The sequence below is a fragment of the Temnothorax nylanderi genome, unplaced genomic scaffold (genome assembly GCF_030848795.1).
Source record: "Temnothorax nylanderi isolate EJ_2023f unplaced genomic scaffold, tnyl_v1.0 TNYL_tig0142_pilon, whole genome shotgun sequence".
Classification (NCBI taxonomy): Eukaryota; Metazoa; Arthropoda; class Insecta; order Hymenoptera; family Formicidae; genus Temnothorax; species Temnothorax nylanderi.
In genome coordinates, this window is record NW_027249204.1 from 256,140 (window position 1) to 271,392 (window position 15,253).

Genomic DNA, 15,253 nt, shown 5'->3' on the forward strand with positions numbered 1-15,253 from the left:
ACGAATACTTATATAATCTGTATCACTAATTTACATTATTGAATATATAGATGTAATCAGTGAAGGCATAGGTCTTTATTATTGCAATATTGTTTAATAATTTCATAAACCGCATTTTTTTTACAATGTAACAATTTTTTTTGCTGTTTATATTGGAAGGAGAGATTAGTTCGTCATATATCGTTGCGAATGTAACGCAATTAAAGTTATCAGTATAGACATATTATCTTCGAAGCTTCAGTCTTCCTTTCCGAACTCTCTGTCTCTGAAACTCTCGATTTGTTTCATAGATGTCACCATATTCATCAACGCATCCCTCTCTTCAGCAACCCCTTCGAAGGGGTGTCCTCGTGTCCTGCGAAGTTTTCCTCCGTTTGCGATGGCATAGCCGCGCGCTGCTGCCATCTCGTTGCAATTCTGTTCACTATACAACAATCCCCCCTTTCCTGTTCCCTTGAACGGCACTCGCCGCACCCCCTCCTTCTGTCTTCTCGAACCCTGTCCCCACTATTCGTATCGCTACCTCCCTCCTTTCCGAGCACGCCAAATCTCGCTGCTTTCTCTCCACGCGCACGTTGCCCTTTCCCCCCCCTTTCCTTACCTCCACGAGGGCAGATACCCATAATAGGGAAAAGCGCACCATAAAATCCCTCATAGCGTATTTCGTATTAAAATATTAAAATATTCATTTCGGGCATAAAAGCGACCAAATTACGCCGGTTAACGTCCTCCATTCACGTACGAGTGACGTGGCATTCCCACTCGGTTTTTTTTTTTTTTTTTACGGCCGCCGCGACCTACGACACGTTCTAAATATTCGCTTTTGCACATAGACTCCTCGGCGAGGAGCGCGTGCTGTTTCGTGGAGATCGTCACGCGTTTTTTATTTCGACGATCGTTAAAACGTGGATACCATATATGCGTGTATGTGTGTGTGTATATGCGTGTAATCGAGTCACAACGATGGTCCAACATTGTCACACGTCGCACTCTGCTTTAACAGATGATCAAATTCGCGCGAATTTGACGCGTGCACTCGCGCAGTATTTTCGGGGTTCGGAATATTCGCATATTTCGGAAAATGAACGGAACGAAATTTTGACAGGTTTTTGGATCGTCGATGGAAGCCGGAAAACATTTACGCGTCATGTTCTACGTTTCTGATGACCGATGAACCGTGTTTGCTTAACGAAGATCCCGGTGTAACACCGGGCTCGTATCTGCAGGCAGTGCAATTGCGTGCGTTTTTACGGACTTTTAAAACCTACAATACATTCCGAAGTACCTGGATTGAACGTTTCTGGGGTGAGCAGTTAGTCGTTAAAGATCATAAAAAATACCCGTCTCGTCGATTATTTTATAGTCTTATTTCTCGGTTTGTCGTTGTGACGTAGAGTCTCGACGTGACACGTTGACGAGTAGTAACGATTGTAATTTCAAATGTCACACCCGAAAAAGTTGACCCAGCTAGCCTTGTGTGCACGCCCTATTATCGTAGCCTTCCGTAGGCGACAATCACGAGCGCGTTGTGTGCGCACGAGTATCGTGTATATCTCTCTTCGGGTCTACAGACGGATTTCGTATGTAAATACGTTTTCTTGGCCACTGTGAGCGCTGTCGCGCATGTCGCGACAGTTGGTTGAGGGGAAGAGGAAAAAACGATTATTTGGGTTTCGACAATACTTTCTCAAAGAGTCGCAGCTAATTTCGGTGCCCGCCCGACGCTACGTCAGCGAGCAAATGTATACATATTGAAATTAAGAGGGCAAAGGTCAGGGATATGTTTCGTTGCTCCGTGTAATGTATAAACTTATTTAGTCTGTGTATGAAGTGTTGCTAAAAACTTTATGTCGATTAACATAAGTGTTGCTGGTACTTTATGTCGATTCAATTCAAGTAATTTTATACAATAATTTCTATTAATTATTTAAAAGTAATTTGTGTATTATAAAATTACGATGTAATTACAATTGATGAAATTACGTAATGCGCACGAATGTGAGATGCTATAAGACATTCAAGTGAGATCAGAACATGAAAAGAAGAAAAGGTGGGGCGTGAAAATTGTCATTTAACGCCCAATTGGACAGAATCGATTTCGTATTGTTTTGCACAAATGTTTTCGCACTTCCGTGGAGCCTCGATCATGAAGATAAGGTGCAACCGGCTCGCTCGGACCCCTTAGGGTTGGGTCCCGAAAGAACCGCTTAAATTATGCAAGCAAATGTCAGGTAGCAAAACATTTTCATGTTGGCAGGAGTAGGCCGTTAGTTCGTTGTTCTCTGCGTTTTCCTGCATTCCTTTCTTTCTCATGCACCCTCGTCAGCTCTCATCTCCCTCTGTTCTTCCTACCTAAATTTATCCCGTGTCGTACGTGAAGTAGAAAGCTAGAGCTACCTGTCGGATCCTAAACAAATATTTCACGGCAGCATTCAATCCAATTTGACACAATAGGGATACACGAAATCGAATTAAGGGTGCATTATGATGCCGCGACCCACTCGATCGATCGAGACGATCCAAAAAGGAAATTTCGCGAGAACGGCTGCCTATGTTATGCAGATAATAGTCGGAAAAACTGAATAGTATATTGCAATAAATTAAATAAATCAAGCAATTAAGGAAATTTCTTTTTTTTTTTTAAGACAACTCGCGATTTTTTACATCAATATATTTTTATATTTACCACATTTTTCACGATATGTTTGAAAATCAAACATTGTTAGCAGAATCGACACTAAGTACACTCATTGTCTATCAATTTATCTTTTATAATCAAATAAGTTTGATCATTCGTTTTTCTTTATTTCGGTACGTCCTAAGACAACATCTTTTGTAAATATCTAGGACAAGGAAAATAACGGTCAAGTGAATTTTGCTCCTTTATTTTTTAAATTCCTTTATTTAGTAGATTTAGCTGGTGACTGTCAATAATAATTTGATCTTTACCACATTGTTCGCGAACAATGAACTTTGTATATTTTTTTTATGTCAGAATATAATGATTTAAAAATAAAACACCAAACTTTCGAATCCTTTTTTGACTTGTCGTGCCGGAAGTATAGAATCTTACTTTTCGTACGTGTCAGTGCCCTTTCCTGCTCGCCCTTCTAATCCTCTTCGAAGCCTCTTCCGCTCTTAGCCGGTATTACGCTTTCTGTTATGCCTAAACACAAGGATGCGTGCGCGCGTGTCACGTTAAAATTCGTTACATGCGTTATATGCGTCAATATCATTTCGGTCGAACGACCGCTCCGACGAGATACGTCTTCGGCATTTTAAGCAGCGTCATTCATAATTTGTCAGTTTAGCGATAGGTATGTAAAGGTGATCCTATTATTGTTCCTCATCCTCTCCCTCCTCGATCCGCCTGTGTCCTATGACAAGCGATGGCACTTGTCGCAGCGAGCCACCGTGGCGCGTGTAACGAACGCGAATTTATACGCCTCGCGTGAGTCTTTTATCGACCGCTCGTAGATCACCGTTGTGCCAGTACCGTCGCGAAAAGTTGGCGAAAGATAAAAAGCGCGAAAAGGGGAAGAAAAGACGGATGACTGGTCTTTCGTTATGTCTGGCCGGCCAACCAGAATTAGTTGCGATAACGTGCTAATATTATGATACACAAGGATCTTATATAAATCTATGAGAATAGTTTTACAGCGTCATAAAAAATAAAAATTTAATTAATCCATTCTAGTTTATTCACACGCACATGTAGCATATTTAACAATATATTTATGCAACGTGTTTTTTTTTTTAATAAGCAATCAATAGCACATTTCGGATTTCGGATGCTTCGCTCGAGAACTCTGGAGGCAAGCCGCGCGTACTCTTGAATATTTGCGGCAACGGAATGGAGAAAGGGGACGAGGCGAGTGAAATTCCGGAGGCCGTTCGCGGGTAACGTACACCCGCGTACACGCGGAATGCATAATTTCTTTCTTAAGCCCGGTGTCCACGATGCTAGAACTGCGTCCGAGTTTCGGTTTAAGCCAATCAACTAGCAGCTCTTACAGAAAAGCAGCAGTTTCATTGGCTTAAACCGAAACTCGGACGCAGTTCTAGCATCGTGGACACAAGGCTTTAGCGACAGAGCTTTGCAGAGCGTTGCTGGCGGCGTGCCGTGGCGGTGATAAAAAAAAGGACACGCAATAAAAACCGTCGAAATGTGACGTCTCGCGGATCTCGCGGAAATCGATGGGTCGTTAGCGATGGACGACAAGGCTCGCGAAACATCGCGATATTTTGAGCATAACGGGCATCCACCGACACGCGCTAAGAGTTTCTCCGGCGCGCTAAGAGGGCCTCAGTATTACCGTGTCGACCTAGAAACCCCACGGCCAACTGTTGCACTTTGTAGAAAATTATTTGGAGAATGCCTCGTAGGAATTCTTTCGAACCGCGAGATTCTTGCTGGTGCCCGTTTGCAAAGTCGTGTTCAAATGTTTTAACATAGCTATTCTAATGCAACTATAATATTGGTATCTTTTACGATTAAAAAGTAAGAAATTGGTGTCATATTTAAATTAATTTTTATACAAATAATTTTCATGACGCTGTTATAGAAATAAGATAATATTCTACTATATTTTAAATCTAATATTGATTAAATAGCAATAAAAAAGTTGAAATAGCTGTAAATCTAGCGTATATTATTTACTTATTACGATCGGACGGCATATTACGGGTAATTATCGCTCTTTTAATTTTCTCACTCTGCATCGCTGGAATCACACAAGGCGTGGAAGACCAAGTATCGCGCGCGCATCTGTGTTTCCACAATTTTTTTTTTTATCGCAACGCTCGAAGCGCAGAACTCGCGTACGTCTCGTACGGGCGATAATTAGTTGCGCTTCCTCGCACGCGCGAGTAATAAAGAACAAGAAAACGAAGGAAGTTAACGGCAACAATAACACGAATGGCCACAGGTGCGGAGGCGCGCAAAGCCAGTCGGGTAGTTGAAACAGACTACGACACAGGAGGATCCCGTGGCACACGATGATCTAACTCACCCCTCCTGAGGGGTAGCTGGCACGTACTGCATAATGCTGCTACCTGTGGCTCTCATTTAAATGTACTAAACCTCGCTCACTCGCGCGTTCGTTCTCGACTCCTCTCCCCCCTTTCTTCTTCCCTCTTCTCAATACACTTACACGCTTTAGCTCGTTTCTTGTGTTCGGCTCGTTCTTATTGATACCACCCCCTTCCCGCCCCTCCCTCACGGGCGAGATCGGGGCAGCCTTTCTCCATAATTAATCATCCCCAATGAGTACCTGTTGCTGTTGCGTAATCGGCAATTGATCGATCTACCTTCGTTCGGATTCCTCTTGAAAGTTTTACGTTCGCAAATTTGGATTATTTTTGCGAATAGTAAAATATCTTTTAAAAAATATTTAAGTAAAGTAAAGGAAAGTATACATGGATCAGTGCCATATCCTGCTTTCTGGTCTGTTAAAGAATTTCGTATATTGAAAACATTTTCGGTGTATAGTCATCATAATTTTTTTAAAAATGTTTTTGGAGAATTTTGCTAGAGTTGTAAATTGGAGTTTTGTGGCGCGTCTCGGATTATTCTTTTTATCTCTTTTTGTCGCTTATTTGCTCACGAGACGCGACGACGATGCGGGGTGCAGAATATTGATAACGAAGGCGTGCGTAATCAGTGAACGAGCCGAAACCAACGGTTATCCGTGCACCTGTTGCACCGCGAGCTACGCGAAAAGGAAATGAAACTGTCGACGGGCAGGATTGTACCGCGACAATGCTTGAAAAATTGATCTTTCGTTTGCGTACGTGACGAGTATGCTATCGTCGTTCTCGTGGAGGGAATCGCAGGACGCGGCAGAATGAACTCTCATATTCAGACTTGTGCTGTTCCAAAAGCTCAACGGAAACAATGAGACTCTTATGATTTGTGTCCCGAGGGTACTGTGTGCTTTAGTTATTTTATATCCTTTATGATTACTTGAATTAATAATGCCTCATGTGCGCGATTCCCACATACGATTCTCATAGCCCCGGATATTCCCACAAGATATACTTTATCCTGAAGACGCGGGACTATTCGTGGCGTCGCGACGTCTACCGTGCCTCGTCGCACATACAATTATTCGTTATTAAATCAGTACCTGTTGCGTGCGCGCGCGCGCGCGTGCCGTGAGAAATCGTGACAACGATCGCTGACCGTGATCGTGAAAAATTTCTGAAGGCATCCGTCGTTTGAAAAACGACGAGATACTCGGTGAGATGTAGTACATGAACATGGAGAGACGCATAGAGATGAGGTATTGAGTGCACCTGAGAAGCGAAGTCGCGGGGAGCTGTGTCACATGGCGAACGTGAATGAGCGCGGGACGAGCCGCGTGTCGAGTCTGCTCGAGTCGCGCCTCTCCTAATCGCGACGGCAGGAACGGAGCAAAACGGAGCAACGGAACGGTTGTGCGGTTGTGGCATAGCGCAGCAACACGGCGCGATGTGACACGGTACGGTGTGGCGATGGTGGCGCGGCACGGTGTGGCAGTGTTGGCGCGGCGCGGGAGCAGCAACGTCGGCGCTGACGGTGGTGGCGATGGAGGTGGTGGTGGTGATGGTGGTGGTGGTGGTGGTGGTGGTGGTGGTGGTGGTGGTGGTGGTGGTAGTGGTGGTGGTGGCGGTGGCGGCGACGGCGGCGGCAGCGGCAGCGGCGACGGCGACGGCGACGGCGGCGGCGGTGGCAGCGTCAGCGAACGAGCATTGTTAGCCAGGCGAGAACGTAGTCAAGTGACGGCAAGGGGGGGTCGAGAAGGACTGGCGCCTGGGGTGCCTCGCCTGCCTTCGTAGGCGCGGTCACAGGAGGTTCCGCCTGATGCTGACGTACGTCGACGGCCACCTTGCCAGCCCGTCCAATTGCGAGCTGCGCAGCGTGCGACGGTGGGGATGTGCACGGCGGTGACGCGCATGACGAACTTCCACCACAAGCGGCTCCGGGAGCCTCGGGAACCTCGGGCGAGCTGCGAGGCGAGGCAGTCAGTCGCTCTCAGCTACGACATGCATAACGCATGAGAGCCCGAGCGAGATCTTTCTAACCCGTCTCTCTTCCGTCGCCATACACACATACACATACACATATACACTTACATACATACACTCTCTTTCCCCTTCTCTCTCTCTCGCTCTCTCTCTTTCTCTCTCTCTCTCTCTTTTTCCTTATATTCTCTCACCCACACGCTCTTTCCACGCATACACGTACACCGTATGTATACGCACACGTACACTCACGTAAAGAGAGGGACATCTACCACCAGAAGGAACATACACGCACGACATCATATACCTATTCTACTCCCGCCGAGTCGAGTCTCTTCCGTTTCGCGATTGCCGTCGTACGTCCCTTTACGCCGAGCCGGTCGGTCGGTCGCTCGCTGCTCGGTCGTCGGTCTGCGGTGGCAACCCCTGAGTGCAGTCGCGTCGTGCATCGTTGTCGTCGGTACGTGTCTACCACGTCGGGGCTACAGACACGACGCCAGTGCGGAGTAATCCTCGCATCGCCGTAGACATCGCCGTCGTCGTCGCCGTCATCAAGACAAGATTAGTGATTACTCGACAAGTTCGAATCCCCACCAGGGATGTGTGACCTCGGCTGAATCGATATCCTCGTCGCGAGTGACTTCCCGACTCGACTCGAGGGTTGGCCAGTACATAGCCAAGAGGCGAGCTTTCGTTTCACGTGTGATTTTCGTGTGGGAACGAGAGTAGCCGCGACACCCAGGGCTGACGACAGAGAGAGAGAGCGCGAGAGAAAGAAGCAAAATTCCGGAGCGCCACGACAGAGCGGTGCTCCGATCTGGAAACGCGCTTTTCCTCCGCGGGGACCCACCCCGTCGGAGCGAACGAGAGAGAAACGGGATATCGACAATCCTCTCTCGCTACGGATTCGTCGATGTTGCCGTACTGTTGTATACATGACACTCTTGAGAAACTATGGACGAAACTTTGTCGAGAACGACGACCAGCTTCGTCTGGTCCTCGGTGTGTCGACGTGAATTGTGGATTGTGCAACGAGTGATCAGTGATTACTAAGAGATTTGCTCTTCGAGGATCATTGGATTGTGAGGTGACTAGACAATCGACGAAAGCTGCATCTAAGGTCCTGCGAGGAGATTGTACCGACAATCTCTTGATTCGTTCTCGTGGAATCTTTACCGAGTTATAAAGTCTTCGTATACTTTCCATCTATTAACAAAAATCGGAAAGTTCAGAGGACTGTTTGCGAAAGGGGTGCGAGCGAGAAACGTACCCCGTGGACGTGTCCACGGTGGGGAACCACACTGAGAGGGTTTCGCGAAACCTCTCGACGAGGGGGAAGTAGATGGCCGCTACCACGTACATGCCGGTTAGTAGCGCAGTGTCTACCGACCTGGATGGTGGTTCGGGTACAATCGGGATGAACATCGCCGTGGGTGGCTATTCCTCGGGCTCGCCCCGTAGCGCCGCCGACGCTGGCGAGATGAAGTACATGCCGGCGCCGCAGCATCATCACCATCATCATCATCACCATCAGGGTGTAGGCTCGCCGTCACCGAACGGACTTTCCCATCCGGCGAGTCTCTCGTCGGCGAATCCCTGGGTGAGCCTACAGCCCGGTAGCGATCCCTGGGCGGCCTCGATGGGCATGCACCATACTAGCCATCATCCCCATCATCACCCCCATCAAGCGAACTCGAGCCTCGATGTGAAACCGTTGACCGCGGCCGCGGCGACCGCGACGGACCAGGGTATGCACCATCGGGGCCCGCACCAGTCCCCGGGTATGGCCTCACCGCACTCCTGGCACGCACCGGTCGTCCCGTCGGCGCACTACAATCCGAGCGGTGGCGCGGCCTCGCCCACCACCCTCCAACAGTATCACGCAGCGATGAACGGCATGCTGCATCAACATCCGCATCAGCATCCACATCAGCTACACAACCATCAGACTGGTCTACCTCACCACTTGAGGGACGCGCACAATCACAGTCCACCGTCGGGGCATCCTCTGCACGCGGGTCATCCTCTCGACAGGGATCACAGCGCCGGCGAGGAAGACACGCCGACGTCGGACGACCTCGAGGCCTTCGCCAAGCAGTTTAAGCAACGGCGCATCAAGCTCGGCTTCACCCAGGCGGACGTCGGTCTCGCGCTCGGTACTCTCTACGGCAACGTCTTCTCGCAGACGACAATATGTAGGTTCGAGGCTCTACAGTTGAGCTTTAAAAATATGTGCAAGCTGAAGCCGCTGCTGCAGAAGTGGCTCGAGGAGGCGGACTCGACGACCGGCTCGCCGACGAGCATCGACAAGATCGCCGCCCAGGGTAGAAAACGGAAGAAGAGGACGTCGATCGAGGTGTCGGTGAAGGGTGCCCTCGAGCAGCATTTCCACAAGCAGCCAAAACCGTCGGCCCAGGAGATCACCTCCCTCGCGGACTCGTTGCAACTCGAAAAGGAAGTGGTCAGGGTGTGGTTCTGCAATCGGCGGCAAAAGGAAAAGAGAATGACGCCGCCCAATACACTCGGCGACGGCATGATGGAGGGTATGCCGCCGGGTCACCAGAGCCAGGGCGGCCTCCATCAGGGTTATCATCCGCAAGATCACCTGCACGGCTCGCCCATGGGTCACAGTCACAGTCCACCAATGCTCAGCCCTCAGGCCCTCACGGCCCACTCGCTCGCGGCTCACTAGCGTTCGCCGGGGCCTCCCCCGTTGGGCCTCGCGGTAACCTCGCAGAACTCGGCGAACGTGTCGTCGACGGCAGAGACGAGCCTGCCGCCATTCTATCATCACTACCTTCAGGCACGCACCGGCAGTTACACGACATCGTAGCTGACCGACTCGCGGCGCCCTTTCTACCTATCAGACGGCGGCGCTCGTTACCGAGACGAGGGTACGGAATGGTGGCTCGTTCGACGAGATTCAACGGGGTTTAACGAGGCCGAGACCGGTCCACCGGGGAGGCTGAGGAGCTGACGCGCACGGTCGGTGATTTTTTTGTCGACCTTGACCGCGCGCCTAGACCCGGAGAGAGGATGAAAGCCGCACGGGGACGGAACAGACAGAATAAGAAAAATACCGAGTAAGGAGAGGACGCGGTGCCGGGACTGTCGCCGCGGCCGTCGGCGAACATCGTGATTGTTCTTCGCCCGAAGTTCTTCAAGATATTTTCATCGCCGAAGTATCATCCTCGTCGTCATCACCGTCATCGTCATCTCACCGTTGTTCGCGTTGTTCCAGCTATTTTCGCGATGTCCCGGTGATAAGTGAAATGTCTTTATCGTGTTTTTCGCGACGCGACGCAAGAGGAGACCCAGTGGCGTTCTCTCGAAGGGTACCATTGACAGACACGTAGTGATGACGTTCCTCCTTCACGCGGCCAGGTCGGGGCCCGTTCGTTCGTTCGTGGAGTCCGAGCTGGATCCCGGACCTTGTTGGCTGTTCGCTGTTGTTGTTGTTGTTGTTTCATCGTCGCCGGTGAGCGGAAGTGGTTAACTCGACGGTCTCCGACGGGGACCGACCCAAGAAAGGACGGTTCGATAACAAGGTGCGTGGACGCGCAAGACTCGGGCGAGGGTGCGGTTAAAAGGAACGGAGGTTTTCTCTCTCTCGCCCACGAACGAAACGGGAATATCGGACACGAGACACGGATCGCAAGGGTGTCTTTTCGCGCGCGTGCGATTCTCCCTTATCTCCCGCGAGGTCAGGAAATTCGCGACGGACGAACGGGCGTCAAGAAAAAAAAACATACGTAAGGAGCGAGTGCTGTGTTCGCACGGGATTTGCTCGGAGCAAACCCGGCGGATGATGTAACATAAGTAAATATGGACTGTAAATAATGTACTAGATAAAGCTAGTAAGTTAAGTGAGAGAGAGCATGAATCGTCATTGTCGTTGTCGTTGTCGTCGACAACGAGCACAAAAAACAGACGCGGGAGCTGGAATAAACGGAGGAAGGTGATATAAAGAGAGATGAGAGGAAGGAGAGAGACAAGGAATATGCAGCGCGACAAAATAAAAAGAGGGACAGATTTATATATATAAAAGGACAGGATGCACATCGAAGAGAGACCGCGTATTGGAAAAGCGCGTGCGAAATCCTAGCGAGACAGCAAGACAGAGTTCCCCCCTCACGCGAAAAACCCCTTCTGTATAAAGAGTAAGTATCCATAAATATATACGTGTATATATACACACAAGTCTATATAGATGAAGATATATTATTATATATAAATAGAAAAAGGATATATATATATATATAAAATATATATATATATATATATATATATGTATAGGAAGACACACACACACACGGAATGGCGTTACATCCGAAAGCTCTATGTCTATGTATAGATCGGAAGGTTTTAGCTATGTCTAATCATTATTGTATTATTATTATGTTTATTATTATATTGCTATTATTATATATTATCATTATTATTATTATATTATTGTGACGTTCATTGTCTGGTCTTGAGAAAACGTTGTGATTGTGGCACAAAATCCGGCGTTAACGCGAATTTATTATTATCGCTATTATAATATTCGCCACTATTATTATTGTCACTTATTATTATTATTATTCTTTATTATTGCGATTATTATAATTTTAATTATTATTATTGTCATCTCGTCGATATTAATATCATCGATATCTGTACTGCCCGGGAGTCGAGCGCCGCGGAGCCGAGAATCTCGCGTCTTCCATCGCTGCTGGGCATAATATCGAAGAACTCTTCCTCTCTCGCTCTCTCGATCTGTCTCCCTTTGTCTCTCCGCTTCTCATCTCGTTCGTCTCCTCTCCTGTCTGGATTGTGACTCTTTTTTTTTTTCAAAGAGGCTTAGGCAGATGCGAAGCTGACGCGCACGGTTCGTACAGTACTATTTACTGAAAGTATCTTACGTCACGAAGTATAGTATTAGACAATGATAAACTGTGTGATTTACGTGGAAGTTATTAATTATCCGATCAGTTTATGGTACAGTATAATTGTATTGTGAGGAATAATATGGGACGTACAATCTCGTATTTACCTTCTGTTATGTTATTAAATTCTACTGTCTTTAAATATCAGTGTGACGAAAAGCACAAAAAATTCGAATAGAATATTTATACGAACCGTGGAGGAAAAAAAACCCATATTTCCCCGCATAGAGATGGTTTATTTAGATTATTATGTATGTAGAATTTTAGATTATTATTACGTAGACCGGCTGCGCTTCTACCAAATTCTCTTTGGTTTGTTTGCCGATCGTCTCTATATACATGAATCGTCTCGCTAAGTTTCGGTTTCTGTTTGTCGCTGTGCGTAACTAATTTGCACTTGTCTGTGCGTGATATAAAGTACCCAGAGATACTTGGTCGAAGGTGACGAAGCTGTCATTCTTGCCGTCGGTAAAATTAAGTTTGGCTTATGACCTCTAAACTTTAAATGAAATGGAAAATAATGAGAATAGGCGCGCGAGAACTTTCTTTCACATAATGTTTTTTGTAATAATTTCGTGTGATATAATAACCCTTTATAGTATCGTATATTATTATTATTATTATTATTATTATTATTATTATTATTATTAAAAATTGTGTTCAATGTTTATTCTCTATAGAGACAATCTCGAGACTTTTTTCTGTTTTTAATTTAATTTATACAGGAAGATTTATTTAATCGAGTTAATTCTCGACAATGTTTTATTCCATAAAAGATCAGTGTTATATCGACAGATTTTCTCATAAGAAATAAACATGATTTTATACCCTCTATGAAATTTAAATTGTGCCCCTCGAGCAACAACTCGAAATTGAGATGAGATCGATCGATCGTACATTCTGTTTTTACTCTCGCGCTTCGTCAAGATTTCACTTTCTGTTTTTAAATGTTTTTTTAAAAGACATTTGTAGATAGTCACGTGTCTCGATGCTCCAGCCAGCATCTCCGTGCTGACTATCTACACGGTTTCTTTTGCGACACGCTCTCTCGCTTCGATAATCGCGTTGATCACGGTAATCGAGCGTTATCGATGTTCCCAGTACGCTCAATAATATTTTCTGTATAATTCTCACATTATAAATTATTAATTCTGAAGATCGCGCTCTAGATCTGCATAAGGAAACATCCGTCGCGCGACGTATTCTGCAAGAAGAAAATCCCCTTCTTTTTCTCCGACTGTCGCGGGTATCCTCGATCGAAGTCTCTCGGTCTCTCAGTGTCGCTTTGTTCCGCCGTTTTATATACGTATATTTTTATCTATCGAGCCCTCTCGATCGACACGCCGCCTTTTTGCGGCTCTTCCTTGGCGTCGTAAAACGCGTAGGTGGTCGCGAACTCCATAGCGCCGACGCACACCTTCGCCTTCTCTCTAGCGATTTATTTTCCACCTCAATCGTTGTGTGGTACTTGGCTGATCGCGCCGGTGTATCGAATGCCCACGCGAAACGCGCGGTGTCATCTCCTTTTCTTTTTCATCGCGGTAGGCTCGTTACGCGCTGTGTCGCGCGGATTTATTTGTCTGGCGTCATCGGCTACTGCAACCGTTGTCATTACTAGCGCGTCCGCAGGTGCTGTTTTCCGCGGTTGTTTGTACGGCATCCAATCAACTTCAACGTGTTAACGAGAGAAATCCGGGATAAGATTTTGATTTGCCGGTTTTGCGAGGATCTTGTCGCACGACTTCGATTTTGTGCGTTCCTCGCGAAAGTTGACATTCGATCCAACGATGAAGTCATTTCCCAGACATTATTTCGACGGTGCTCTTGTACATTTTTTCATGATCTTTTTATGATTCTATTATTGCGCAGCATTCTTTGGTATGCGAAATAATACAATATTAAGTTTAGAAAATTGTTATTAATTACAAGATTTATATTACTATTCATATTCTTTGAGTATTATAGTTATAGTATTCCATGATTAGAATGACAATACAAGCGACGCATTATAAAAGTCAGGTCATCGCAAAAAGCACATACTCGAAGGTCGCGTTCTTATTTGAATAAGGTGGTTCAACGAACCCGTTCGTCATCGTCTATTAATGCCCAAACTATTGTGTTGACATTACGCGTATTTACCGAAATGCCGACGGTAATTTATACACTTCCGCGGAGTTGTACTTGCGTCTGGCAGCCGGGGCCGCATAACGATGCATTAGGTGTGTATAAACTGCCCGGCGCGTTAATAGCACCTATAGTATCTACTTGCCGGACTAAAAGAGTCGTTTAGGGGGCACAAACGTGCGCCGGGGCCGCGGCTTGTAATTCACGGCCCAATTTGGGAAGAGAGAGATTTTTATGGGGACGCGATCGTTCCGTGGCGAGCGCGTCACGGGGCTTTAATAAGGAGGGCCCCACCGCACCGGGGGGACTTTACGGACAGACCGACGTTACGCCGCACGACCCGCTAATCATCGTAATTTTTGATCGTTATAATGCGCTTAACGCATCGCGGGCTATTCATTTCCGTGATACTTCGACGGTTTCGGTAATGGCACGGCATTGGGCCCAAACCACCCCCCCCCCAAAACTTAGGCTCTGCTTAGGAGGTTTAGCCATTGCGTATCTACGACGTGACTACCAGACTTCGACCATTTATTAAATGAATCTAGTCCTCAGCACCATTATTTATAGAAAACTTCTGTGTTTAACTATGATAACGATACAAGATTCATGAAACACTTTTATTTCATTTCATGAAAATTTATTTGTGAAATTGATAAAAGCTAATAATGATATCTAGTAACGAGAAATTTGAATAAAAACTTTCTCAGAGTTACTCTAATTCCACGAGTCACATTCTTATTCGTTTGTGCACTGATTAATCTGTATTCTCGCTGCACTACGACCTTGAAAATTTAGCTCGTTCATTACGATCGATCGTAGCATGCGTTTCCCTTTACGGATTAACATTTCCTAACAAATCAGTTAACGTGTATCCGCTCTTCGCTACTATCGTGCGAACGCTTTAAGGTCTTATCTATGACTATCATAATGGATCGGTAGAAGCATATTTGCTTACGAGACGAGCTTGGGAATTTTATGAGATCCGATATTAGGCCGTTCATCCTCCTGCGAGGATAGAGTCCTTCTCGCATTAGCGACGCTCGTTAGCCTATCCGTTCATTGGAATACAGACGTTTTTCTTTAACGTAATCACCGCGCCGTCGTCAAGGACGAATCAAATCCTTGTTAGGTCCATTTACCAATGCCGGCGTAATAGAAACGTATCTATTCCCGCAGATTCGCTCTAAGAAATT

The 15,253-nt window shown here is 46.6% G+C and overlaps 1 protein-coding gene across 1 annotated transcript in view; it reads left to right on the forward strand.

The window, feature by feature from the left end:
* Positions 1-6,737: 6,737 nt before the first annotated feature.
* Positions 6,738-15,253, forward strand: part of Vvl (ventral veins lacking) — a 45,978-nt gene continuing 37,462 nt past the window's right edge. The window contains exon 1 of the mRNA XM_071714579.1: positions 6,738-11,165. Within this exon, the coding sequence (XP_071570680.1) occupies positions 8,348-9,697 (1,350 nt within the window). The 5' untranslated portion in view covers positions 6,738-8,347 and the 3' untranslated portion in view covers positions 9,698-11,165. The remainder of the gene's footprint in view (positions 11,166-15,253) is intronic.